The 27,477-nt window shown below is 53.0% G+C and overlaps 9 protein-coding genes across 9 annotated transcripts; 4 read left to right on the plus strand and 5 right to left on the minus strand.

Annotated features, from left to right (window-relative positions):
• Window positions 1-1,025: 1,025 nt before the first annotated feature.
• Window positions 1,026-5,303, minus strand: NEUTE1DRAFT_121508 (uncharacterized protein; the record flags this gene model as incomplete). The annotated part of the gene is made up of 3 exons (XM_009851665.1): window positions 1,026-3,372; window positions 3,425-3,499; window positions 3,557-5,303. The coding sequence occupies 3 exons, from the start codon at window positions 5,301-5,303 to the stop codon at window positions 1,595-1,597; spliced, it is 3,600 nt and encodes a 1,199-aa protein (XP_009849967.1).
• A 1,749-nt stretch (window positions 5,304-7,052) lies between these two features.
• NEUTE1DRAFT_129060 (uncharacterized protein) lies at window positions 7,053-8,225 on the plus strand (the record flags this gene model as incomplete). The annotated part of the gene is made up of 1 exon (XM_009851666.1): window positions 7,053-8,225. One exon carries the CDS (start codon window positions 7,053-7,055, stop codon window positions 8,223-8,225), a length of 1,173 nt encoding a protein of 390 aa, XP_009849968.1.
• Window positions 8,226-8,664: 439 nt separating this feature from the next.
• NEUTE1DRAFT_94538 (40S ribosomal protein S17) lies at window positions 8,665-9,567 on the minus strand (the record flags this gene model as incomplete). Its single annotated transcript, XM_009851667.1, has 3 exons — window positions 8,665-8,930; window positions 9,037-9,237; window positions 9,348-9,567. 3 exons carry the CDS (start codon window positions 9,492-9,494, stop codon window positions 8,838-8,840), a joined length of 441 nt encoding a protein of 146 aa, XP_009849969.1.
• A 266-nt stretch (window positions 9,568-9,833) lies between these two features.
• On the minus strand, window positions 9,834-11,594 carry NEUTE1DRAFT_61484 (uncharacterized protein; the record flags this gene model as incomplete). Its single annotated transcript, XM_009851668.1, has 1 exon — window positions 9,834-11,594. The coding sequence occupies one exon, from the start codon at window positions 11,497-11,499 to the stop codon at window positions 10,087-10,089; it is 1,413 nt and encodes a 470-aa protein (XP_009849970.1).
• Window positions 11,595-11,872: 278 nt separating this feature from the next.
• NEUTE1DRAFT_121512 (queuine tRNA-ribosyltransferase) lies at window positions 11,873-13,410 on the minus strand (the record flags this gene model as incomplete). The annotated part of the gene is made up of 3 exons (XM_009851669.1): window positions 11,873-12,820; window positions 12,888-13,138; window positions 13,333-13,410. The coding sequence occupies 3 exons, from the start codon at window positions 13,408-13,410 to the stop codon at window positions 11,902-11,904; spliced, it is 1,248 nt and encodes a 415-aa protein (XP_009849971.1).
• Window positions 13,411-14,178: 768 nt separating this feature from the next.
• On the plus strand, window positions 14,179-16,364 carry NEUTE1DRAFT_61488 (uncharacterized protein; the record flags this gene model as incomplete). Its single annotated transcript, XM_009851670.1, has 2 exons — window positions 14,179-14,324; window positions 15,085-16,364. The coding sequence occupies one exon, from the start codon at window positions 15,142-15,144 to the stop codon at window positions 16,144-16,146; it is 1,005 nt and encodes a 334-aa protein (XP_009849972.1).
• A 672-nt stretch (window positions 16,365-17,036) lies between these two features.
• Window positions 17,037-18,490, minus strand: NEUTE1DRAFT_145706 (uncharacterized protein; the record flags this gene model as incomplete). Its single annotated transcript, XM_009851671.1, has 3 exons — window positions 17,037-17,613; window positions 17,710-18,033; window positions 18,098-18,490. 3 exons carry the CDS (start codon window positions 18,420-18,422, stop codon window positions 17,279-17,281), a joined length of 984 nt encoding a protein of 327 aa, XP_009849973.1.
• A 2,096-nt stretch (window positions 18,491-20,586) lies between these two features.
• NEUTE1DRAFT_121515 (uncharacterized protein) lies at window positions 20,587-24,228 on the plus strand (the record flags this gene model as incomplete). Its single annotated transcript, XM_009851672.1, has 3 exons — window positions 20,587-20,636; window positions 20,757-22,744; window positions 22,781-24,228. The coding sequence occupies 3 exons, from the start codon at window positions 20,587-20,589 to the stop codon at window positions 24,226-24,228; spliced, it is 3,486 nt and encodes a 1,161-aa protein (XP_009849974.1).
• Window positions 24,229-25,203: 975 nt separating this feature from the next.
• Window positions 25,204-27,074, plus strand: NEUTE1DRAFT_61495 (uncharacterized protein; the record flags this gene model as incomplete). Its single annotated transcript, XM_009851673.1, has 2 exons — window positions 25,204-25,627; window positions 25,705-27,074. 2 exons carry the CDS (start codon window positions 25,357-25,359, stop codon window positions 26,913-26,915), a joined length of 1,482 nt encoding a protein of 493 aa, XP_009849975.1.
• Window positions 27,075-27,477: the final 403 nt, after the last annotated feature.

Consider the following 27,477-nt stretch of genomic DNA (forward strand, 5'->3'; position numbering starts at 1 on the left):
AGTCGAAAGCTATCCGGTGGTTTACTTAATTAATTTTAAATATTATTCAATTTAGCTTCGGGACTTAATTAAATAGTAATTAAATAGTAAAAAAAGGGGATTCTGAAGAGTAAATATATAAATATTTAGTCGGTAAAGATAAAAGTTGAATAATAGTTAATAAATTTAATAAATTATTATTAGACTTAATATATCTCCCCCTTCAACGAAAGGAAAAGATAATAAAAATAACAAAGTCGGTTTGAAATTGAATTGTAGGTACTACTTATTATACGAAAATATATTTCACAAGTAATAATAATAGTGAATAATAGAGTAAGCAATTAATTATTGGATAGAGTAATAATATATAACAATTAATAATAGTTTTGTTAAAGGAAGTTAAAAATAAGAACTATCGCGAACCTCAACTTGGGACCTCGCACACGACTTCACTAAGTATAAGCAAAATAGACGTTAGGTTAATATACTATTAATTAATAATCCGTCTACTTTAATAGAGGTTAACAGAACGAACACTTTTATATAACAAGCCATACGCTCTAGTGAGCAGCTGCTATAATAAAACAGAGCATCTAGGTATCCACCAAGAATGCCCCATAACAGTCGTACCTTCTTTTTATTATATTCTTCTCTTCCTTCCCTTTTTTTAAAAAAAATTTTTTTTTTTTTTTAAAATTTATTTTAATTTTTATATAATTCTTTTTTTTTTAATTTTTTTTTTTTTTTTGGATTCATATCTTCTCGCTTTTCACTTTTTTTTTCTATAATCGACTTTACCTTGATATCTGTTTGATTCTAGGTAGTATTCAAAATTCAGATCTCTCGTCTTCCGTTGTTTTGTCTTAGTTTCCTCGAGGTTTCTTAAGATATGTTCGTCTTTCTATTCTCGATTTGCCGACTGTCACCAGAACCGACCGTGTAACATCGGATAGATAAGTTTAGTATCACGAGATGATGCTAGTCAAAGTAGAAAATATTTCAACGAGAGTATAAAACAGAGACTATGCTAGAGATGCTAAATACGCAAATTCAAAGTTATATTGCTGTTGCTGTTGCTGCCAATCAATGTGTCTGTGATTTGTTTTGTTTGTTGTGATTTGTTTTGTTTGTTGTGATTTGTTTTATATGTATGGGGGAAAACTTATTATGACTTGGAGTTCAGTAGTGTGTGATGACTTGTAATAAAGACAAATTTCTCCCACCACCCAAGCAGCATCATCACCTCACCTCTCTCAGAAGCTCCCTTCACTTCCACCCACTTCCTTCTTCCATCACTGATCCCTCTTATGACAACCAAACAAACACGCAAAATACTTACACGCAAAAGAAGGAGAGAGAAAACGTTAGGGCAAAGAAGAACAGCTGCATGCAGCAGCAGCTTGAACTTCAAAGAACCTAATCTTTTCTCAATGCCCGCGGCCTTCCCACCTTGCAATTACCACTGGTCAGAGCCTACAACTCTCGCCAAGACACCAAATACACTACCAATTCCACTGAACCGCTCGACTCTCCTTGCCTCAGTCATAGACAGACTCTCGTTAGAGTTCAGCGTCGTCAATGGCCCATCACCGGTCGATGAGGAATCCTAATCCTAGTTCCCTCCCTCCCAGCCGACCCAGCTCCTGGGCATGACTCTCCAAATCTTGACCTCACCACTCCTCAGATCATCAAGCTTGAAGCTCTCGACCTTGACCTTCTTGCTCTCCCTGCCCTGCTCCCACACTCTGACCTTCTTCTTGGTGCCATCCCACTCGGCCACGATACCGACGTGATCCGGCTTACCAACCTCCATGGTATACTTGGCATGCATGGCGCCGTGCTTGCCCTGGAACTTGGCGTTTCTGACGGAGATGATGTCGCCGGGGCGGATCTCGTCGTTCTGAGTAGTGCTCGCGTTGGCCAGGTTGGAGTACACCAGGGCGCCATAGGCGCGCGTGCCGACGGGCAGGAGGGCGTCCTTGAAGGGACGGAGGAGCTCGTAGATCAGTGCTTGGGGAGTACCGTCACCGACGACGGTTTCCTTCTTACCGGACACGGCCTCGCTGATAGCCCGTCCAAAGCGCTCGTAGCTCTGCTCAAGCTGGTCTTGACGCAGGGTGCGGGGAGGGGGTTCGTGGCGCTGCTCAAGTTCGACGTCGGACGGGTCTTGAGAGTTGAAGCGAACGGTGATCACGGTCTGGGAGTAGTCCTGGAACAAGACGTAGATGTCCCGGGTGACAATAGTCTTACCAGAGTGGGGGTCAGACGCGGTAGACTCCTCAGACTCAAAGAGGATGTCCTTGCGTCCGTGAAGAGGTGGGGGGAGGCTCTTGGGCTGTAGCCACCAAGTCGACTGGCTGGCCAGGTCGATGTCGTTAGCAACGAAGCCTGATTCCATTGATGGCCGCGTCATATCTACAGATCGCCGCAAATTTGAACGCGGGGTATCCATCGACTGCCGGGTCGACGGGCGGCCACTACCGGGCGGCGCCGGGGGAGGAGCCCTTAGATTTTGAGGGGTCCCGTGGAAAGGGGTTTCAGGAGAGTATGGTTCAGACGGGGGCGAATTAGGCAAAGGGAAGGACGGTATCGACGATGATCCGTGAGTCGGCGAAGAGTAGTTGTAAGGGTCGAAGTCTCCTTCCCCGTATCGAGGCATCTCTTGCGTCGGAGGAGGCGGAGGGGCCGCGCGTGGCACGTCGACAGACTTGCGGCTTTCTAGTGGAGACATGAGTGGAACAGGAGGGGGACCGGCTCTCGGTGGTGATGTCGGGGGAAGAGGAGGTGGGCGGGACATGGGCGAGCGTGGCGACGCGGGCCCGTCAAAACTCGTATCACGTTGATGAGACTTCAGCGCATCCTTATGAGGAACAGAGGAAGCAATGTCCGTATCGTAATCCCCTTCGTACTCGGTAATCTCTTCTTCCACTTCTTCATTGTCATGCCCCCTTCCAGGAGACAAATGCTGGCGTTGATGGAAAGTATCCGTAGTCGGTGTTCTTGGTGGCGCTGCCGGGGGAGGCGGGGGAGGAGCCCGGCTCACCGGGACCATACCGGGAATCGGAGGAGGCAAGCGACTTTCACGCTTGGCTGACGGTGAAGCAGGGGGCAGCGGAGGGGACCGAGGTGATGCCTCGTAATACGACTGGCGTCTGCCGTGCGAAGCACCAGGCGAGGTTGGGGGTGACACCGGGGGAGGAGGCATCTGCGGTGTCGGCGGAGCAAGAGCCGGAAGGGGCGGCGGCGGAGCCCGAGCTGTATGCGATGTCTCAGCAACGCGCGGAGTATCAGACTCCTCCTGGGGCCTTTCCGAGAGCTCGTCATCCGATGCAGAGCCTTCACTGGGCGAGTTTGTGGCCGATGCAGTCGGGGGCGGGGGAGGCGGACGGGCTGAACTCAAGTTAGTAAGTCATTTACAGTCATCACCACCGGAGAACTTTACCTTCGGTAGGAACGGGGGGAGGAGCTGGTCTTCCACCAGGAACAGGAGGCGGTACCCCGGGGTCCCTCGAAGGCACTATCATTCGAGTTAGTATCGTGGCGGGCAAGGCTGCCAAGTGTCTCTGAGACTTACAAGACGGAGGAGGTGCCTGATACGGTGTTGGCGCCTCACTTTCCTCTTCTTCCTCTTCCTCCTCTTCAGACACCGGCTGTTCCGGTTCGGCCTGCTGAGGAGGACGAGTGGGCGGCGGCGGCGCATGCAAGGGCGAACGGGGCTCCTCGACTTCAGGGGAACGCACAGGTTCCGGTGCCCGGGACATACCAGGGAGAGCCATCATGGTCGGGATAGGAGGCGCACGCTGGACCGGGGAAGTGGGCTGTTCTTCAGATTCCTCCACCTTCTCAGGAACAGGCTTCTTCTTCTTGGGCAGCATAGGAGGCGGGCCGCCGAAGAGGGAGATGCCAGGCATTCCGGGCAAACCCATGCCGCCAGACATCTTGGCCATTCTAGCACGCAATTCCTCCCTACGCCGGATCTCCGGGTCAACCTCTTCTTCTTCCTCTTCTTCTTCTTCCTCCTCCTCGTCTTCTTCGTCCTCTTCCTGCGCAAGCTTGGCATCTTCCTGCTTAGCGGCAGTAGCAACATGCTTGTGCTCTTCAACCTCCTCCTTTTCAGTCAGATCTTCTTGTCCCTCCGTTGTCTCACCGGCGCCAGACAAGTCGGCCTCGTTGCCATCATTGGGCTCGACACCAAAGTTTGACTTGCGCCTGGGCGCTGGCGCGCGTGGGTGGAGGGCCTCATCCACCGACTTTCTTACAGTTTCTTCGGTGTCCTGTCTTTCGAGGGGTACCGCGGCGGGTTCGCCCTCCTCGGCGGCTTCGTGGGTCTCAACCTTTTTCTTGACGGGCTTCTTGGGCTTTTCCTTCTTGGCCTCATGTCGAGCAGCCGTCTCCATCTGCTGCTTCTGCAGGAGGGCCAGGCGCTCCTTGAGACTCAGCGGCTTCGGCTGTTCCTCCTCACCTTCTCCCTCGTTCGAGGCAGAGGCAGAGGCAGGGGCGAGACCTGCTTTGGCAGCATTCTCTTGGGCTTGAGCCTCTTGTTCCCTGATCTCCGGATCTTCGTCACGGCGATAGATCTTGGCAACGGGGGCTTGCTGGGGAGGAGGAATGTAAGCGTTCCTACTGGGAGGAGGCGCAACAAAGGGCTTCTTGATGAAGTTGGCGCCAGAGCTCAGACCGGTAGGCTTAAAGGGGGCAGGGGGAGGGGCCGCAGCTTTGTTGAAGGCAGCAATGCGATCCTTGAAGCTCGAGGGTTTCTCTGCGACGGGGGGAGGGCCGCTGGGCTTGGATGGCTGCTGCTGCTGCTGTTGTTGTTGTTGTTGTGTAGGGGCGGGCTTGGGAGGTGGAGACGTCACTCTCGGGGCTTCGGCAGGCGGCGGAACTGCCTGCGGAACTGGCGGCGGAGGGGCGGATGCCTGCGGGGGCGGAGCGGGCTTGGGGACCGGGGGTTCGGCAGCTGGTACAGGTACAGGCGGAGGGGCGGAAGCAACAGGAGGAGGTGATGGCGAGCGCACGGGTTCAGGAGCAGGCGCAGGCTCCGGGGAGACTGCTTGCTCGGGAGCGGCGACATGCTCAGGCTCCTGCTTGGCAGCACGGGTTGGTCTTGTTGGGCGGGGCGGAGCTTGGGGTTCGTAGCGTTCGACGAAGTTGCGAGGGAAGATGCCCTCTTGCTTGACACCGGCCTCGTCGACGTATTCTCCGCCATACCAATCGGCGTCCTCCTCATCGGTCACGGTGATGATCTGACCGGCGGGGAAGTTGAGATCGTCCTCGTGGCCCGAGGCGTACTCGAAGATGGCCTTAACTTTGAACAACGACATGATGATTCTGCAGTTGGGAAATCAACCCAAGCGGTTGGAGTGTCGTTTGTGTCGAAGTCAAGGTAAGATCGGAAGGGAGTTGCGTGAGTGGGTGCGGGGCGGTCCCTGCGCAGGAGGCAGCAGCGGCAGCAGCAGGAGAGAAATGTAAGCTGCAAACAGCGTCAGGTAACACGAGTATTAGTTAACTTGGTGGAAGCAAAACGGTATGGTAGATGTTGGATGATGTTAAAGTGGTCTTGTTGAAGCGCGGATGGACGGCGACAAAGCGAAGCCCATGTGTTGGAGATTCGGTTGCCGGAGACCCGCCACTTTTGATGAAGAAGCTTGAAGTGGAAGTTGAAGAGAGAATCGGGGATGGTTTCGGTCTTGTTGCAGTGAATCAGGCCCTGAACGGGATAGGTGACGCGGGGGGGAAGAAGCACCTCACCTCGAGCGGAAGCAGCCCAGCAGTGACAGCACAAGTGGCAGCATGACGGGGGGAGCACCTGGGGCCGGACGACCTGATGCAAGTGCAGGCAGCGCATTGAACGTATCAGGCGCTAGGCGGACACCTCTCTGGGTTGGACAGTGCAGTGCTACTACAGTATAGCCACAACTGCAGATCGACTGGGCCGTCCCTGCTGCTGTCGCACTGGGGGGGGGGGGCAGCATCAAGTGTGTTCCAGGTTTCCCGGCACTTCAACAGCGTTACTGCGTTGCCATGTTTACTCTCATCTGTCTTTTTCTCTTTGATGGTCACCCAAAGTCAAAAGAGCCCCTCTCGTATAATAGATATTTATGAGATGCTATAAGGTTTCTCTGCTTTGCGGTCTTGTGACCGAGGATGCAATGCCGCAATGTGTTCAACGTACTTGGACAGTCCAGGTAAGATAGGCTGATCTCACTACCTCAACACAGCCGCTCCAGCTTCTTCGACGTCAGCACTTGTAGTGTACTGACTATCCAAGTAGAGGTACAGTATGGGCCAATTTATGCACACTTTAACTCGACACTACAGTACATCTTCTTTCAATTACCCCCGACATTGCGGGAAAGGAATGAATGTGCACATTACACATGTTGAGGCCGAGCATGATGAACCAAGTATTGTAGTATAGAAACAGGAGGTTCGAGATGCACACATGCACATTAGTACGGAAAGAGCTGGGATCATGGCTTAGACGAATGCGATGGATGATGCAACCTGTATCAATAATCTTTGTATTCCCGTTGTTAGCGTTTCTTTGCTGTGTAACATGTGAACCCCCCAAAGAGTGAGATGAAACCACAGGCCATGTGCTTAGTTCCAAACATCACTTTCATCTTGTCAATGCCGGGAAACACAATGCTTGAGCTTCCCCATCGTCCATCATCTTCGTGAAGCCACCGTATCCTTCATGGGAGAACAAGAGAGCACTGCCCTCCCCGATGCTAGGCATGATGAGACATGGGTTGCTCCGCCTTTTCTGAGCTCTTCTGTGGAGGCAGCTCAAGATTACGCGTGGGGCTCATTTAGGTACTTACCTTTACTGTATTGCCTGCCGGGACATGACCTTTTGTGTGATTTTATCTTATCGGCCATTCCATCATCGCATGGAAGCTTTTGGATGTTTTCAAACAAAACGACTTGAACATTGCCTCACAGGACCATCAGCAACAAACAAACAGCCTGCGACCGAAGCCATAAAAACTCTCCACCGACCTCCCAACCCGGTTTAAACCTTGCCCACGATACCCCGTAAATAACACCACCCTAAACACCAACCCAAAATGTCCTCTACCAGCCCACCAGTCTCCAAACCACCAAAATCCATCCTCAAAAAAACCACCCACCCAACAACCGGCTTCTCCCAACTACCTTCACCTACCGAACCCTCCAACCAGCAACAGCAGCGCGACTTCATCTCCCCCGGCTCCCTCCCCATCTCCTTCGCCGACCTATCTTCCCTCCCCACCGAACAGCGGCTCGCCCACGAACAAGCCCTCCTCCTCCAACGCCTATCCCAAACCGAGCTCAAGCCCGCCATCCCCCTCGAAACCATCGAGCTCCTCTCCTCCTCCTTCCCCACCCAGCGCACGCCTCCCGCCTTACACCCTCTCAACCACCAGCCCCTGAGCGCCGCCAACCCCCACCCCGACGATGCCCGTCAGTTTCTCAAATTGGTAGCCGACTTCACGCCGCGGGAATACCTGGAGCTCATCGAAGAGCGCAACTGTCTGGGTGCGTGCGGGTACGTGCTCTGCCCGCGGAAGAGGAGGCAATATGAGGGAGAGTACAAGATCATTATGCGGACGGGCAACATTGCCAAGACGGAGGACTTGAACAAGTGGTGCTCGGATGCGTGTGCGGTGCGGGCGCTGTATGTCAAGGTGCAGTTGGATAATCCGAGTTATATGACGGATTTGGAGACGGGGAAGAGGGTGGTCAAGGTTGAGTTGAGGGAGGAGGAGGAGAAGAAGAAGAAGCCGTTTGGAGAGGAAGAGAAGGCCAAGGACAAGGACAAGGCAACAAGTGTCGCAGAAGCGGAAGATAAAGTCGCTGCTGACCTGGCGAGACTGGATCTCAATAGGAAGGCTGAGATTTCAGACAAGGCTGCGCAGATGCAGAGGGATGCTGACGCTTTGGCGGTTGAGAGAGGCCAGGGCAGCGGGAAGCTGGATAGGCTGCTAGCCGGTCAAGGTGTTGAGGTTACGATCCGGGAGAAGCCAACAACAGGTCCGGCAAAAGCACCGGATCACACAAAGGCGTCTTCTACGTCCCGGAAGAAGCGTCCGCAGGATGCCCATCATATGGTTGAAGGCCACAAGCCTAGGTTTGGCACTGATATCAAGAGCCAGGAAGCTGCAAAGAAAGATGGCAGCGAGAGCGAAAGTGAAGATACCGATGAGGACGATGATGATATTAATGACTATCTGTCGGGACGCATGCAGATATCCATGTAGTCCAGGCAAGACAGTATCTACGCTAGATTGATGAACTTGCGCAGAACCTGGACAGACATAGCATTCACAGATGACCAATCTTAATAGATACCCACCTTGAGTTTACTACAGTTCGTTGCGCAAACCAAGAACGTAAAGCCTACGTAGTGTGATACGCCCAGACGGGCGTTTGATGGCTGTTCAAGTCCCGGGCATAGACAAGCTGCAAGTTAGCATATCACCAGAACTGGGAGGTACCTTGGATGGTGTGTAACCCAAGAACCGGGGCGGGAGCAAACTCCCCTCCTGGCACTTGTGCCGAACCACACCAAGTCCCAACCCTGCCCCTCAACACAATCACCATAGAGCATATAAAGCACCACAATCCCATACGAGGACGGGAAGAGAATTGGCAATCAAGCATCGTCTCCGGCATTACACCAAGAGAGTCAGCGACACCTTTTGTGGGCAAACAGATCGCATTTGGTTTCGCAGATGTGACCTAATGATGCTCATGCTACCCTGTTCCAGATAGACACCGAACACCAACCCAGGTAGGACCGACACCACCGTAGTGCATGATCCAACGCCCGATTTCCATTATTATTTTGGTTATCGTCGACCGGGCGACATTTAGTCGCGGCGGGGACGGTCGCCGAAGCGGCGGCCGCGCTCGACAGGCTGGGCCTGGGTGACGGGGATGACGTTGACGGGGATGGAGTCGAACTGTTGAGAGAGAAAAAAGAGACAAGTTAGACAAAATGCATCCTTACCATGGCTTCATGCGGGGCAGAAAACCAAAGTGATGGTTGGGATGGTGAGGAAAACTTACGCCGAGGTGCTTCAGGAGGTCCTTGGTCTCGGTGTCGACGTCGAGCTGACCGCTCTCGGAGTTCTGGGTGAAGTCGAGAGCAGAAACCTCGGGAACGTACTGGTCCTTGCGCTCACGCTCCTCCTCCTGCAGCTTGAAGGAGATACCGCGGACGGGGCCACGCTGGATACGCTTCATCAAGTGGGTGGTGTAGCCGGCAATCTATTTTTGTCCAAACATATTAGCATGGCCGCCCCGTTCATCCATCCTTCTGCCTGTCCTTCCTCCCGGGTCCATGTATAAACCCTCTCCCGGTTCGTGACAAAACGCACCTTGTTGCGGAGGCGCTTGGAGGCAATGATGGCGATCTCATCGCAGATGCGCTTGTTGGTCTCGAAGTCGAGGGTCAACTTGGGGTAGTACCGCTCAATGATGACCTTGGCGGACTTCTTGACAGTCTTGGTACGAACGCGACCCATTTTGCCGGCTTTGCTGCTGCTTTGCTGCTGAAGGAGGGGAGTTGAAGGGTTACGTTGTCAAGGACAAGAAGACGTGAACAAACACCAAGTCGAACTTTTTTGGTTTGGCAATATCCGGCGGGTTGTGGGGTCAGTGCACGCCCAGGTTTGGCGTTAGGGCACGTACTGAGCCTCATGTGGCTGACAAGCGTCGTGGCTGAGTGGTCATGGTTCGCTCGGCACGTGACCCCCATTGTTTACACTCAGTGTTGCCCCTGAACCGATCGAATGCTTACAGTGCAAAGGCAGTGACACTCACTTACCCTTAGACAACTACTCAGCTCTCGATGACTTAGAATCGAACAATGTTAACGCATCTCATCGTGGGAGGTCTTCATGAACCGGTCTATATTTACAGCTTAGAATGTTACAATGGACTGTCTGTTTTATGTCTGATTTGCGAGCGGTGATCAGTATGCCCATCAGCTATCCACACCTACACGGCCTGCAAAGATCCCAACCACGTCCTTTCAATCTTCTTGCCAGATTTTGGGTATCTCATTGACTGCTCGCCGCGAAGCATTCGTGTTCCCACTTCTGCTTATCGGCCGATTTACCGTAAACCATACCCAGACGAGCCCGACATGGTAGGTGATGAGGGCGAGTCAGAGTTCTCGTACCTGCCCCTCAGCCTTGCAGCAGTCATAGGGATCTTCTTGAAGATCTTTTCCTGGCGCTTGGGGGCAGACCCGAAGATGGGCTCACGGGCATCGCCAATCAATTCTTTGGCGATGAGAACATCCGTCGCCTTGGCATCACTAACAGTCAGCTGTACGCGGCCAGTCGAGTCAACCGTCGCCTTGTCAACGTTGACCCAGAGCTTGGCACCGCCCTCAATGCTGGGATCAAACTTGTCCATAACAGTGTTGCCCCTCAGGTTGCTGTGGCTTGTGCCAAGTGGTCCATCGGCGACGAAGCCAGCAACACCAATCTTGGCATCGTTTCCAAGACCTCCCTTGCGCGGCTTGAGCACTCTAGCCTGGACGGGCGGGTGGCTCTTCTGCGGACCGTAAATCGGGTGGTTGTTGAGGTAGGCCGCAGTACGAAGGTATGAGATACCGGCCGAGGGGTGGGTGATGGGAGGACCGCGTCCACCGTACGGGCTGTCGGTTGCGCGCAGGTTGACCATCAAGGAGTGTTGGCGCGCTTCAGCAGCCTGAGGAGGCTTGAGTGGTGCGAGATCCAAGAACTGGCCGACCAAGTCGTAGAGCACCTGGTTATCGTTGCGCAGGCGGCGCAGGTACTCGGTCACCTCGTCGTCCGTGATAGACTCCGGCTTGAAAGGCTCTTGTGTCTCCGCAACCGCGTCACCCCTCAAAGCAGCCGTCTCCTGAAGCTCCCTGTTCGCGGCCTCTGTCTTCTGAGCCGCAATCTTCTTCTGAATGAATTTGCGGAAATCGGCGCGCTTGGGTCTGACGGTCTTGGCGAGGTACTCCTTGAACTCGCCGGGAGTCATGCCGGCCAACCAGGGACCGCTGAACTTCCACCTCTTTTCAGCTTCTTGGATTTGCTCGTCGGGGCTGAAGGCAGTCACATCGGTGTCGGCCTCGAAGACGGACCGCTGGACGGGGCGGAAAAGTCGGGAGGGATCACTGATTTCGGACGGTGTGCTGATCGGGATGTTCAGGGCTTGGAACTTCTTGAGCGTGAGGCCGTGTTGGGTGCCGGAGGTGAAGTCGGTAATCTGTTCGAGCGAGTCCATCTCCTTGACCTTGACCATGGGATACGTGGTGCCGGTTGTTGACTTGAGGGGGAGCGGGCGCTTCAGACCCCAGTCTCCACGAGAGCGGGAGGATTCAAAGGTGGTAAGGACCTGGTGAGTCGGGTATGCTTCGGTGGCCGAGGCTCTCTCGCTAATCATCTGAAGCTTGTTGCCGGGCGGAGGGGGGATCACTGGAGGCAGCGAAAACATGCGCGAGGTACGGAGGAGCGCGCCTCCGGGCGACACACCCCGGGAGGAAGCCATCGTGTATTCGAGGTGCCGTCGAGGTGCCGGTGGCTTCGGTTGACGGGCGTCGAGGTTCGGCGCGGCTCGTGGGGACGTTGATCGCCGTGATGGAGGACTTAAAGTCCGCGAAAATTCAAAGCTCGGACGTTTCTGTTGCTGTCGCATACGCATATTGGCGCATTGGCCAGGCGGGCCGGGTTGCTGGGCCGGTACGAGCGGGGCCGTAGGATAGAGGCCAAGCAATCACCATCTATAGCCCTAACCCTGAATCTTCAATTGCATTTCCGTACAACAGTACTTGTAAGCTCAGCCAGCAGGTATGTAGCTACACATGCACTTTTGCTTGTAGTGAATCACTCATTATACGGGCAAGCAACAAGAAGGAAAGTGTGGAGAGTTTGAACCAAGCTCCAAGCGGCCTCAGCTTTCAAACAAGTCAATACCTACGTTCTTCAGAGCGTTTACAGCCCACGACGGGTAGCTCTTTCTATCTGGGTACAGGTTGTTGAAGAACTCCTTAACAAAGGCCGGGAACTTGTCGGCAATGATGGCGTCCCTGGCACCTCCCATGAGATGCAGCTGATACCACACGTTGTGTATGGTCAGCAGATGTGCTGCCACCGTCTCCTTGGCCGAATTGTGGTGTACAAACGCCCTTGTGACGCCAATGGCTCCCTCTTGATCGATAGGCCTGCAGCATGGGCACCCACAACCGTCCTCGATCGGGCCAAAGTCCTTGGCATATTGTTCCTTCTTCATGTTGAGCACACCGTGCTTCGTGATGGCATTGCCAAACCGCGCCGTACGTGTGGGCCAGACGCAATCGAACATATCGGCTCCCAAAGCAACGCTGACGACCAGGTCTTCGGGGTAGCCAATACCCATAACATAGCGAGGCTTCAAGTCGGGAAGAAGCTCTGTGCATGTAGCCACAACGTTGCAGAAATCATCCTTGGCCTCACCACCACTGAGACCTCCGATGGCGATGCCTGGGGTGTCGCGAGCCACCATCTCGCGGCAGCATTCCCTGCGCATCTCTAGGTCCAAACCACCCTGAATAATGCAAAACAGATTCTGGCGGTCGGGATTCTTGTGGGCCTTTATGCAGCGATCCAGCCAGCGTACACTGCGCTCCATGGCCTCGCGCATACGGGCCTTGTCCGGGTGAGTGGTCACCAAGACGTCATCAAGCTGCATCATGATGTCGGATCCAATCGAGTTTTGAAGGCTCATTGAGTGTTCGGGGGTGAGGAGCATGGGGGATCCATCGTGGGGAGAGAGGAAGCGAACTCCTTCTTCGGTAACCTTGGCGAGCTTGAGGAGAGATACCATTTGGAAGCTGGAGGAGAAGCCGGGTCAGCGATGCGCCGGCATTCGTATGCATTGGTTATGACAAGGGCGCATACCCTCCACTATCCGTCAACAGGTTATGCTTCCAGCCCTGAAGTTTGTGAGCGCCGCCAACGGCATCGAGGACCTCTTGGCCAGGTTTCAGTCCTAGATGGTAAGTGTTGTTGAGGCAAAGGCGGCATCCCGTACCCTCAAGCTGTTCCGGGGTGATGCCCTTGAGGGAAGCCTGAGTAGCCACAGGCATGAAGATGGGGAGGTTGACGGGTCCATGGGGAAGAGTCAGGATAGAAGCGCGAGCCCTTGTTGTCTAGGTTCAACGCGTGTGTTAACGTTAGTGACGGACATCCATTGCGGTTCGTTTGGCGATTGCGACAGCTTTGCGATGGGTGCGGAACCGAATCCTGATCCCACTTATACGGACGGAACTTGATATCCAGTTGCTGTATGGAGACCTGATTCCCAGCCTTCGGATTCCAGAAGAACAGACGATCTTCCACTTACGGAGCATTTGGCGACCAGCTCAAAGGTGAGCGCAGCCGAAGAAGCCTTGTTTGAAGCCATTCTTTGGACAATCGACATTCTCCGCAGCGAGGAGGAGTAAAAGAAAAGGCAGGCAACTCAGGTAGTGAATGCAGAGAACTGTTTGGGGCTTGCACCACGCATGCACATCAATTGGAGAAAAAACATGGACCCTCAGCTCGACCCCACACTTGACAAGTCGACCCGTCGATGTTGAAGCATGCGCTTCCCTTGGCGGGCCTGGCGGGCCTGGCGGGTTGGCGGGGCATCTCCAAGACACACTGGACTTCAGCTCCGTTCAGGGTCCAGGCCTGCCCGCTCTACCCGATCCCAGCGCTGATTCTGCGCTAGAGGAGAGTGCTCCACCTTCCGATTTTGCGACGTAGGCATCAGAACGTTTCCTACCTCTATCCATTATCATATTACCTATCTCGTGAAAGTGCAAACAATGGGGGTCGTCAATTATTCACTTTGTAGTGTTTGCATTTGGGTATTCGGTGCAAAACTACACGGAGCATCTCCCATGTATGTACATGTAGTGTAGGGTATGTAACCTAAAAGAGGAGTTAGCTTTGGAGCCCCGGTAACTGGGTATAAGTGTTCTTCTCCCCACCAAAATCAAGCCCCTGTATATGCAAATCCGAGGTAAAGTCATTGCACTTTGCTTGCACTTTAGGAGGGAGGCATTTTCAGGGGTTGATATTTTTAAGTGTATTTACGAGATCAGACAACTTCCGTTTCTTGGCATTTTCAACTGTCATACGACTTTGGACCAAGCACATTCCGACTTTTTGCTGATTTTTTTCCAACGCACAAAGCGATTCATCTCACATTGCCGTGTGTGCGCTAGACTCGACGCAAAGATGCAATTCCCCTATCCACGGCAATGGAACTGTCTTTTCCTCTGTCACGGTTGCATTGTAGGGACGGGGGACGCACGGCAGCCCAGGATATCTTCACCCCAATGGACCGAGGTAAGTACCTTGTTCTATATTGTCATTTTATACCAGCCAACGTCTGGATAAAGACAAAGATCATCATGCCCAAAGTCGGGAGATCTTCCCTGAAAGTCTGGGTTGGCCAGTTGACCAGCAATGGGCGGCGATGATGTGTTTTTATCGCTGATCCGTGCGGCGCGTTACCGTTTCTGTTCCTCTTTTACACATGGAACTTCGGGTCATCAAAGGAAGTTATTGTGCCAATGACGACGGTCCGGGCATTCCATTGTTGGGCCGTCCAGACTCCCAGACCGTCACAGCGCAGGGCCTCAGCTCGTTCAAGTGCGAATTGGCCGTGGCATACCAAACAACATGACAATTGAAAACGGTCTATAATAGTCAAACGCCCATTGTTGTCTAGGCTCGGACTGCCCGTCTCAATGCTCGCTCCTTCATCACTCTGGCCAAGGCTGCCTTCATGCCCAACCCTGGCGATATCCATTGACTCCAAGCACTAAAGGGTATTGGCGAGAATGCACCGGCTTCAATCCCCACTAAACCTTATTCTAGAACCCAAACGGTTTTGTTTCGATGGTGTGTTGTTAAGTCGGGGTTTCGAGTCCCGTGCTCGTCATATCTTCCTTGGGTTGACGCGGTTCTATTGTACTCTTATTATAACCTCCCGTCTTCCCTCTTTCTTCTTTCTATCTTCGAATTCTCGTCTCTCTATCCTCTAATACTCATCACTTCCACAAGCTTCAACATACCACACTCCTCACTGATGCAATAAAACAAGTCTTGTAACAGACAAATACACTAAACCTCATATCCAACCTGAGTCACAAAAATCGCCATGGACGAAATCACTCCCACCACTTCCACCGCCCCAAAGACCTTTACCCTCTTCCCTCTCCTCCCTACTGAGCTCCGTCTCGCCATCTGGCAAGCCTCCTGCCACCCTCGCATCCTCGAAATTCACTACTGCCCCTCCCAAGACCGGTGTTTTACCCCCTCCAAGCCGCCCGTCATCCTCTCCGTCTGCCGAGAATCCCGCCACGAAGCGCTCTCGCGCATCTACGCCAAAGCCTTTGGCACACGCACCCACCCGTCCGGATCCATCTACTTTGCGCCGGATCTAGACATCCTCTACATACCGCGGTACTACGAAGAGGAAGGGGACTTCCATCATCATCACCAAAAAAGGAAAGCAGCACGCGGCGAGGAAGAAAAGGAAAGGACTAGGAGGATCATGTCCATGGGCTACAGCGAGACGGCACGCGATTTTGATCGGTACGTCCTCAACACCACGGAGCTGGTGAAGAATCTGGCCATCGATCATGTCCGACCGGAGATCAGGCGGCCGTGGGAGACGTATAGCAAGTTTTGTCTGATCAGGAGCTTTCCGAGGTTGGAGAGGGCGTTTTTGATTTTGGATAATACCACCACTACCGCATCATCGACCATCACCACCGCCGCGGCAACGATGACCATCTCCACGAGTGACGATAGGGTAATAGAAGGAGTGGACGACGGGGACGACGACGAGGATCAAATCGAATTTATCGACCCCACCGAAAGCAAGGAAGAAATTACGCGGTTGATGGAGAACGTAAGCGCTTCATTCTCCCATGAGGTGGGGGTGGGGGTTATTACTCGGTTTGAGGACAGTGGCAGTGGAGGGGGGAGCAACGATCATAGGGCCCAGCAACCACGTCTTGATTGCTGCTTGAATCATGCATCAGGTGGGCGCGGCGGTGATGACCTGGCTTTGATACCAAAGACTAAGGTTCATCACCATCATCCTAGCCATCATGCCCCGTGGCAGAGTCATACGTCGTCGTTTGTGGCTTGTGTATGAACTTGGGATTTGCGAGTGAGAAGAAGAAAAGGGGGGAGTAATGCGTTATGAATGGTATATGACTATGGGTAATGAGCAAAAGCGGTGTTTCAGGATTTCTCTTTTCCTCATTTTGGGCGTCTGGTCAATGATCACAATGCATTTCAATGGTTGATCACATACAAGTTCTTGACGGACACTCTAAACTGCACAGGTCACCACCAAATGAGAGGTGCCAACCTAAGAAAGGACTAACATCCGACTTCATATATGAGGGTCACTGGAATCGATTATGATCTAACTGCTAGTCTCATGGGGCCGCAAAGCCTGCGGATACATCACATTCATCGGGAAAAGGAGTGTTCGTTGTCGTGTTGATCTTCTTTAACTTAATCTTCCTCGGACCATCACCCATACAGCCCTTATGGTACGGTACCTACATACAAATCCGCCTTTCATCTCATCCCATTCCATCGTATCCCGTCCCTTGGCTCTGTCCCTCTACTACCTAGGTAACCACCTCACCCGCACCATCTAAGGCCCGGCATCAGACCCTAATTCCAGAGCGATCTCAATTAGCCAAATGGCCGAGCGGTTTCATTTATGAAAACATTGCCGGTGTGCGCGGTACCCGAGGTACAGTTTTCGTAGGTCGTCAGCTGGAGCGTGGTGGTTCGTCCCCCCAAGTCTCCTGGGCGACTGAGCTTTTTGCCTTTTGTTGATATCTTTGGCTGGGACTGAGAATAGTGTGGGCGCGTTTTTTTGCATTTTCCTCTTTCGTTGGCACCTATTTTCGAAGAAGATTTTTTTTTTGTCTTGACTGTTTATTGCCAAAAGCAGACCAGAATATGCTTCGAGTTCCATTGCGGAAAGTAAGTAGTCACACACCGCATAAGTCCCGTTTCCATGTAACATATTCTGGTTCTTCAAATCAATATCAAGTTGAATTATCTTTATTATTCAACCTGACTTCAACGCCGGGCTCTGTGAAAAGAAGTCCATCAAAAACGTCATTCATTCCAACCAGCATATGGCCACCCAACTCCATCCAAACATTCCAAAACCTCATTATCATTATTCACATGGCGCTCTTTTTCTGGCCGAATCTTGAACCTCGTTAACCACTCACCCAACCAAACCAACGACCCCCTTCTCAAATCACAACAAACCACCCAGCAACCGCAACCAACCCATTAACAACCCAGGCAGCCACTCCTCCCAGCGGCTGCTGAACCATAACTCCCGCCGCACTCGACGTGCTCGACGTGACAGCCGGCGCCTCCGTCTCCACGATCCTCGTCTGCGTGGCAGTCGACGCAACTGGATCGCTGGCAGCAGTGCCGCCGGCGGTAGGCAGCCCAAAGGCAGGGCGGCTAGTAGTCACGGTAAAGCCGCCATCGTCGTCGCTAGTGCTCGTGGAGGCTTGGGCAGAGAGGGAGGAGACGGCGCCGGCTCCAGCGGTGCAGATGGATTCGAGGGCTTGGATCACTACACCATGAGAGAAAGAAAGTTTGTTAGTCAATTGCAACCCCTAGGGCGTGGATGGTTTATAACATGAATGGGAGGGTTAGATGGGTTACGTACCAGTAACATCTTGCTGGAGGGAGTTCGACTGTGCCCAGGGAAGACAGCTGCTAGCCCACTCCTCCACTTGAGTGTTGGTCTTGCCTGACGTGTCGTGGCATAGACAAGAGAGGATCTCGTCCTCGCCGTTGCCGTTAGCGCAGCGACTGGCGATGGAGACCACGGAAGCGCAAGCTGCGGGCACCGAGGCCGCGGATGTGATGGTGGCACGGCTGGTGGTGATGAAGGCGACGGTGGTGGGCGGCTGCGTTGTTGTTGTTGTTGATGGTGCGGCTGCGGCTCCGCACGAGTATTCGGCGCAGAAGGTGTAGACGGCGCCGTACACTGAGCACAAGTTGTTAGTATAGGTTATCTAGTTTGTGAGAACAAGGAGAGAAAGATTTCATACCCGAACCCAAGGATGGGTTTTGGAGCGCAGTGTTGATGTAAGCGGCGCAGCTCGAGTACTGCGGGTCCAGTTCTGACTGACCCTGGCAGCAGACACATGCCGCCTGGGACGCCTCGGGGATGTTGTCGGCGAGGGATCCGACAGCGGAACAGGACAGTACCACGGAGCTGACGGAGGTACAGGCTTGGTATCCGGCATCCGTTGTCGCGGCCGCGTTGATCGCGTTGTTGGCCGCAAGGGCGTTGAGATGGCCGTGGAACTGGAAGGCCGTGGCCATAGCACTACCGGCCAGGATGAGAGGCGAAAGGTACTTCTTGGGAGCCATTGTTCAGGATCGTTTCTTTTGGCTTGAGGTAGTGTCACCACGGAAAGAAGATTCTGGGATAACACGACAGGAACCGCAAAGACACAACAGAGAAGAAAGACGACGGGGCCATGGCGGTGATATAACTTTGGATATCATTCCTCTAGCGCTTACTGCGTACGCTGAATGTAACGACAGGGCTGAATCACTTTGAGGTATCAGACCAACATGCCGACTGAGCCATGCTAAGTCGGGATCCAGGACCCTGGGATCGGCCAGAGATGGCTAGACTATTGATGTGGCGCTAAGCTAATGCGGGAGTGTGAAGCCGTTAGGCAGGGATCGAGAACAAATAAGACCTGAGGCTGGGTCGATAAAGTGAGACTTTTTTGTTCCCTTGGGGTTGACTAGTGTAAAGAGAAAGCTGATCCATGCTCCCATGGGGAAGAAAAAAGAAAATAACCAGCTCTGAGACACATTTCTGTAGAGAGTTGTGACTGCGTAAATGAAGACAACTCTTGCCATCACTCAAGCACTATCACACACATGGTCCGCCTTTTGTTGGTGGTTTCAATTGTAAAAGTGTATGAGACACTTCAGTTGTGAGCTCGCAAAGGTCTCTAAAAGGGGAAGAAGGCCCTGGCTGACATGTTGTTTGGCTGTCATGCAATGTTGCCCAAGTGGCAGCTCGTATGCACCACAGCGGACGGAACTGGGGCTGAATCACCTAGACCGTCACACTCGTGTTGGCTGTTGAGTATTCGGATGACCGGCCGACTTGGCCTAAACAGGGGACAAAAAGCCAACTGTACAACGAAGAACACCACTAAAGTAGCCGAGCTCTGATATCTTTACAATAATCCACAATCCACAACCAATGTACAGCTAAGTGTGCTCGCTTGAGTTATCTGGACGAGGCTGAAGGCATTCTGGCTGTCATCTACCATCGTCAGTCCGCAAATGCAGGCCAAGTGACGGCAAACAAGGATGAATGGATTCTGCATGCTGCCGTGGCTCCATTGTGCTGTTGACTGCTCAAGCTTTCGGATGATGGTGCTGTCTTTTGTTGAACGGCCCGGCCCGTTTCGGAATGGATTGCGAAGGGACAGACCATGTGAGGAAACAAACTGCTAACGGATGGGCCATCTTGTCTGACCCAAGAGAGAGACAAATATCATGGAAGGAATGAGGTCTGGTGTTGCACCAAGTTCAAAAGAAAGCATGAGGGCATCCACACTTGAACAACAAGCGCGCGGCAAGCGGCATGTGGAACTGAATTGTGCAAAAGCGCCAAGCAGGGGCCCGGCACAGTGAGTTGCAGTCCACTCTGGGAGGGCGGGAGTGGCATCATCAACAGTGACGGAGTGAGTTTACTGCTCTTATCTTATCTACTCATCACGTGCTGTTAGAGCAAGAGAGCGGGAGCTATCTCTCATCTCTAGGCTCAGGACGGAGCGGAGCTGCTTGAGGCTGCAAGCACTTTATCATCCCGCTTAAAGGGAATTGACCCCTTCAGCTCCGACCGTGACGTCCAACGCGCGTGACGCGCCACTTACACTACTCCCCCAACTTGCCCGACGCCCAGACCAACAAGGAGAAGCGAGGCGAGCGAGGCTCATCACTCAGGGAACCAGGACCCCAAAGGCCGAGATGAGATGGGAGATTACGCTCGCCCCAGTTCATCTCTCAAGAACCCGAAGCTCTGGACCACGAAAGGTCCCCGGCGTCCCGATGACTCCCTCCATCTCTTCCGGGACAAATGATCTGAGATGAGCGTGTCTCTGAGCCGTCTTTGCTGCGGATTGTCATCGAATTGGATTGCTGTCTTGTATCTCTCTTTATCTCCTTTTCTTTTTTTTTCTGCCATTCTCAACATCATTCTGCGATAGCCACGAATCGATAAACCCCTTTCTCTCGTTGGAACCCTCCTGTTTTTGTTTACTGAGTTCTGCCTTGGCGTTCCATCACTGTGACCCCCAGTTCACAACTCTTTAGTTCCGTTTACCCCTTTGTGTCGGTTGTTGATTGATCCCATTCTCACGACGGAGGCACAGTATCCGGACTTCAGGTTCCTTACTTGAGGCAGGGCCGTCCTTGTGCATCGCAGGAAGCAGCTTTCATCCGAACTCCTTCCTCCACCAACCGACCCCTCCTGATAAACGCCGGTACCGTGACCACAGTGACAATGCCTTCGTCCTCCTCCGCCGCGTTCCACAACAGGCCATCATCCTCCACGTCCGTGGCATCCTCCCGGTCTTCCGCCACCACTAATCCCAGGAGAGTTTCCGGTGTGCCAGCAGGTGCTGGATCAGATGTACATACAACCCCAACATCAGCGTCAAATCTGCAACAAAGACGGCTGTCACGAACGGCGAGCAAAGGGCAACTGGATAAGAACAATGCCGAAGGGGACTTAACTCAGTCCTTGAATCACCTCTCCATCTCTCTCGCGTCCCCGTCCTCCGTCACTTCACAGTCTCCGTCGCCTAGGAAGAGTCCTCGGTCTGCCAACCACCCGCCACCTGCAATCAGTCCCCTTCGCCCTCAGTTCGCTACTTCGACTGCTGGATCGCCAAACGGGACGCCCTCCCGCCCCGGTAGCGCCATGCGGAACGTATCATACGGCCGGCCACCGTCTCGCTCTCAAACTCCTGCACTTCGCCGCAAAGCCTCCATGAACTCGATCCAGGTCGCCCACAACAGCAATGGCCATGGACTTCGTCGATCCAGTTCAGTCAACCTCACACCGTCCGCCGCCAAGAAGTCACCTTTAAACGACATGTCCCCTGATACGTCCGAGTTCAAAGTGCCGCCCACCCCGCAATCCATCGCGAGTGACCACTTCAAGGCCGAGCTTGAGATTCATCACGGACATGATCCAAAATTGTCGGCCGAGACCATTGTTATTCTGAACGATGCATGCTATGGACATCGCTATTCTCGACCCCGGACATCCAAGGCAAGCTTGAGCACCATCGTCGAACGACCCGAGAGGATCAAGGCCAGCGTCTTGGGAGTGTCGGCCGCCTATGTACGTCTGGGCGAGCGACACCAAGACGGTTCGTTCCCGATTCATCCGGATCAGCATCCCAGGAACCTCCCTTCGGTACCTTTTCTCATACAAAAAACGACTCGACGACTGGCCATCACATCTCCGACAGTAACCAACGTACATGGCACGAAATGGATGGAGGAACTCAAGATCATGTGCGATACCGCTGAAGCGAAGCTGGCGACGAATGGCAAAGAACTTCAACGCCCGGATATGGATCGTGGACCTAATGCGGAAGAGCCCCCAAAGTTTCATGAAGGTGACCTCTATCTCTGTGCAGAATCACTAGATGCTATGGAAGGAGCTCTCGGCGGTGTCTGTGAGGCCGTCGATGCGGTGTTTAAGCCTGAGGGTCCGAAAAGGGCTTTTGTAGCTATTCGCCCGCCTGGCCATCACTGCTCCGCCTCGTATCCCTCGGGCTTTTGTTGGGTCAACAACGTTCATGTGGGCATTATGCACGCAATTTTGAGCCATGGCTTGACCCATGCCGCCATTATCGACTTTGACCTACACCACGGCGACGGCTCCCAGCAAATTGCTTGGCAGCACAACTCAAGAGGCGTAAAGGCTGCAAAGAACGCAGCGATGTGGAAGAAGACCTCGATTGGGTACTTTAGTCTTCACGATATCAACTCGTATCCTTGCGAGACCGGCGACGACGAAAAAGTTATGAACGCGAGTGTATGCATCGACAATGCTCATGGACAGAATGTGTGGAATGTGCACCTACAGCCCTGGGAGACAGAAGAGGATTTCTGGGCACTCTACGAGTCCAAGTACACCGTCTTGCTTGAGAAGGCGCGCAGCTACCTTGTCACAGAGGCGGAGCGCTTGCGAGCAGCAGGCCAAAACGCAAAGGCAGCCATCTTCCTTTCTGCTGGTTTCGATGCCAGCGAATGGGAGGGCGCTGGAATGCAGAGACACGAAGTCAACGTCCCCACAGAGTTCTATGCTCGATTGACCCGAGATGTAGTACGTATTGCAGCAGAAGTGGACACGGCTGTAGAGGGCCGAATCATCAGCGTACTGGAGGGAGGATATAGTGATCGGGCGCTTTGCTCTGGCATCATGAGTCACGTTTGCGGCCTTGCTGGAGCTGGTTCTACTGGAAATGGCAAAGCTCATGATCAGTACAACCCTTCGTGGTGGTCTGCTGCCGCGCTTGAACATCTGGAAACCACACTGTTGACTCCCCCACCCGAACCACCAAAGCCCCCTCGGAACGTTGCGACTCCTACCTACTGTTCACCTACACAGGCCTCTACGGCACGGTCTGTAGCGCCACGGAGAAGTATGTCCGGACTCCATCAGCACGCACTCATGGCAGCCAACAGGCCGATGTCACCAATGCCGTCGAGAATACCGATGCCCCCTGCTCCAGAGGTTCCGTGGGCTATTGCTGCTTGCGAACTGAGCAAGCTTCTTATTCCGCGCGACCGCCAAACGGATAGCTGTACTCACACAGATCTTAATGCTGAGGCCACCAAGGCTCGCCGGGAGCGCCAGTTAGCCCAGGCAAATACTTCGGCGTCCGATGCTGGCACTGCAAACTCATCGGATCGGCCCTCTACAAGGATGGCCTTAAGGGAGCGTAAAGCCAAGCAAGCAGTGCCTATCAAGGAGGAGGACACAGACGAAGACCGAGTGAACGCTGTGTCCGCAGGAAAGACTGGTGTGCCCCGAGGAGGCGCTCGTGCTACACGTAGTCGACGCCTTAGTGCTGCTTCGACCATCGTCCCAGACAGCCTTGACTCGTCTCCTCCAAGCCACAGATACTCAGCCACAAATGCGGAAGATGACGGAAGACCGGAAACATCCATGAGCATCAGGCCCGAGTCTTCAATGAGTGTGAGACCGCAGGGGAACCCTCTTGTGGTCAATAAAACGCGGGGGCCAGCAAAGAATAAGGATGCTCTGCAAGCACCGAGGACACAGAGGAAGATTTCAACTTCAACCATTGAATCAGCAAGGAGCTCCAACGCATCCCTAGTATCACCAGCTTCGGCTTCCCTTAACGATCAGCCATCAACTGGTAGCAATGGCGACGGCGTAGATACAGTGACTGGCGGGATGAAGAAGGTGAAGATTACTCTTATCACACAAGCCCAGAAAGAGGCTCGCGAGCGGGAGCGTGCTGCGAACGAAAACGCCGGTGCGATTTCTGTCGTTACATCCAACCTACAGGAAAACAAACTTCGTCAACAACAGCCTACGCAGACACCCGTTGCCACAGTCCAATCTCCCACCGAAAGCAACACCACCTCTCCCGCGCCATCCACGCAGTTCTACACTCCCAACTCACAAGGCCGGAACTCATTTTCCTCCTCCGAAGACATGGACGCCACGGACAAGTACCCGGAGCTTTTCGGGCACCATCACCTTCAAGACGGGGACGGTGACATCGACATGGAAGACTTCGAAATACCCGCTCTTGCATCCACGCCCATGCCTAGTCGTACTTCATTCCCTCTGCCTTTGAGGCCTCTTCAACAGTCTTCCACTCCCTTGGAAAACTTCATACAGTACCAGCCTCCTGCTGGCAAGCATCATGCCTCGGTACCAGCACAGACACCAACTAGTCCCGGACATGCTATGAACAGAAAGGACGTGCCCGTGTTTACTGCCACCTCAGCCATTCCCTTTTCGCCTCAGAAGACGGAGCAATTGCAGCAGTCTCCGGCGCCGTCTACGCCTGCTTCATTGCCAAGTGTGATCTTTGCTGGACAGAAGCAGGAAGAGAAGGAGGAGGCTGTGGAGACGCCAGAGAGGAATTGATTTGATGTCTGAAAGGAGAGAGGGGGTGGAGGGATGTGCTTGCTTATTACTAACAAGAAAAAGACACATGGTGTTTGCGTTCTCTGTACGCTGTACGTACACAGTATTGTAATGTTTAAACTCTGTGCTGTCTGGTTCGGGAATTTACCCCAGGAGATAGGTATCAAGGTACTTGCGGCGCGAAAGTTTGGGTGTTGAGGTGTTTCTTTGGGCGCAATGCGATCGTTGCCTTTTTTGCTTGTATCCTTCTATTTTTGAGCAGGCAGATCGTAGGTTCTTTGTAAGCAGTCTTCTCTGGCTTGTTATCCTTCCCTACCTTGTTAGGATAGTGCTTGGAGACTTGCATGTTTGAAATGTTTAATGTCTTGTCTTGTTAATTGGCAGCTTTTTGTCCGCTATGCGTTAGGAATTAGAAACGAAATAAACATTTCAAGCATATTCAATGAACTTGAATCCCATTCGACCCGATCGCCAGTTCCCAGTTGTCTTTGCTTGCCTCGATTTGTTTGATGCGCCATGTGTTGAAGAGAAACTTGACAAATCCATGGGATGAACCTGTGTTTCAGGAACAGAAATTATTTGAGACTTTTCTCAGCTTCACTACCTCTAAGGAAGCCATGTTCGACGTTGTTACAAGTGAAGTCTTTAGGTTGTTGCCATGGAAAGATAGTAAACAATGGAGGTCTAAAGCTAGGGGTGCACGGGCCCAAGCTTTCAGCCCAGCACAGTGTTTTGAATGACGACAAATACCCACTGTAGTACTTCAAGTTGGTTGACACACTGTACGACCCAGGCTCCCGCAGCTCAGACGGTTCGGTTCATCCATGGCGGGGACTCGACAGCGATGACACTGGAAACTGACCTACACCTCTACCGGGATGTTTCTACATTAAAACAACATCTTCTGAAGAACACACCTCATTGACGAACATCCCGATAGCGAGCGAGAATAACGGCGACTTCCACCGACGCTTATACAACTTCCACTACAGGTTGACGACAGCCATTTAACAATTAGCCGATCTCTCTCTTTCTCATTTACCCCGCCGTCAACCATCAACTATCACCTATTACCACAAACAACACAACCGGGGGTCGCAACGAGTTCACGACCAAAAGACCGAAACCATGGCCGCCGCTACGGTCAACCCGTTGATGTCGACCCAAAAGTCAGACAGCAGTCTACAAGTAGCTCTACACCCGCTGCCCATCCTGGAGATTTCCGACTACATCACACGCAGCTACCTACGCGGCTACAAGGGCGCCATCGTAGGTGCCCTCATCGGCCAGCAAAATGGCCGCCAGATCACCATCGAGCACAGCTTCTCGGTCAAGACCGAACACACTGGCCAGAACTACAAGGTTGATTCGGAGTGGTTTACGGCTCGCCTGGACCAAAGTCAGTTGCCCTCCTATAACGACACTTGTGCACAGCTCCAAGGCAGTACCACTGACACACAGATTCTCCCTCTACAGTGAAAGCCGTCCACAAAGACCGTGCTCTCGACTTTGTCGGATGGTACACCCTAGTGCCCAAGAGCGGTCCTACCGACGCCCATCTCCCAATACACAGCTACTTTTACTCACAGAACGAGTCCGCCGTGCTTCTTGGCTTTCACATCCACGAAATCCTGAACCCCGTGGCCGGCGATCCCCTACCTTTGACGATATACGAGAGCAACCTGGAGATTGTCGATGGCACCGAGGCCAGCACTGCAGAAGTAGAAGGCGAAGATAGAGAGATGAAGGATGTCACAGCCGAGCCCTCAAGATCCATCAAGTTCCGGGAACTTCCCTACACCACAGAAACGGGTGAAGCCGAGATGATCGCCCTGGAATTCGTGCGGGAAGGTGGCAGTGCCAACGTTACCACTAGCGCAACCAATACAACAGCCGCCGAGGACGAGGGCTCCGACAAGCCTCTCATGAAGAAAGTTGTCGACACAAACAAGGGCAGCAAACGACGCGCCGTGAGCTCAGATGATGCTGCGGCAGAAGCACCCACAACGAGTAGCGCCGCCAAAGGAACCGCAACAAATAACAACAGAGACGCCAACCTCACCAAGGCCGAACTAGATTACATGTCGGCTCTCCAGGCCAAGTACAACGCCGTGCAAATGATGAAGAAGCGACTCGACACCGTCATCTCCTACCTCCAACGCCTACCCCCCGATTACCTTTCCAGCGGAGACGCCTCCTCCCAACAGCAGCAGCAGCAGCAGCAAACAGAGGGTACAGTCCAGCCCCAGTACACGGTTCCCTCGAACAAGATTCTTCGCCAGATCCAAGCGCTGGTGACCAACGTCCAGCTAGTCATGTCCAACTCGACTTCAGGGCAAGGACAAGGACAAGGAGAGAGGGACACGGATCTCGGCGCGTTAGAAAAGGAGCTGCTCAAGGAAACCAACGACGTCAAGCTCGTCGAGCTGATTGCCGATCTGATGAGCAGCGTCAAGGACATGAAGGAAGTGGGCAAGAAGTTCCACGTGGTCGAGACGGCCAAGAATAGCAAGCGGCGCGAACAGGCTTCACACGGCGGCGGAGAACGGTTTAATCCCCACCACCAATACCCGGGCGGCGGCGGCAGCAGCATGATGAGAGAGCACGCCGGCTTGGTTGGCGAGGTCTCTGCTTCTGGTGCTGGTGGTTCAGGTCCTGCTGGTGATTTGGCTAGGTTCGATCACTAGGGGTTTTCGCGCTAGGAATGCTGCTGTTGAATACGAAGACTTTGAACTTTATCAAGTAGTCCATCCGCCACTGGGATTTGCCGTTCGGTTGCTACGTTTGATTGTAGTAACCAGGGAATCTGACACGGATGGCTTGTGCCGGAGATTTGACAGCTACAGTACATCATGACCTGCCTTACGATGTCTTGAGACAAAGTCGTGGGCGTAATCACTATGGTAGTCTAGCTGGGATGAACTTGCAAGCAGGAGGGAGCGAGTTTGACCCATTTCGATTCATTTTCGACCTGGACCTGGTGCGGATAATACTTTAGGTAGATGTTGCCGGATGGGGTATTATTATGATGATGCATGACGACGACGATGAGTCAACAAAACAAATACAATAGATGAGCAGGAGCTATGTACTAGGGAAAGAGGCTGGTAAGGCTCGGCTCGGCTCAGATCAAAGCAGCTATTAGCACTTCGTTGAAAGACTCGGATAATGGAAACATAACCATACCATAAGCTAATCAGCTGTCATGAGTGAGTACCTTTGATTGTTGTCCTGGCAAGTATTTTTCTT

Source organism: Neurospora tetrasperma, assembly GCF_000213175.1.
Source record: "Neurospora tetrasperma FGSC 2508 unplaced genomic scaffold NEUTE1scaffold_2, whole genome shotgun sequence".
NCBI lineage: Eukaryota > Fungi > Ascomycota > Sordariomycetes > Sordariales > Sordariaceae > Neurospora > Neurospora tetrasperma.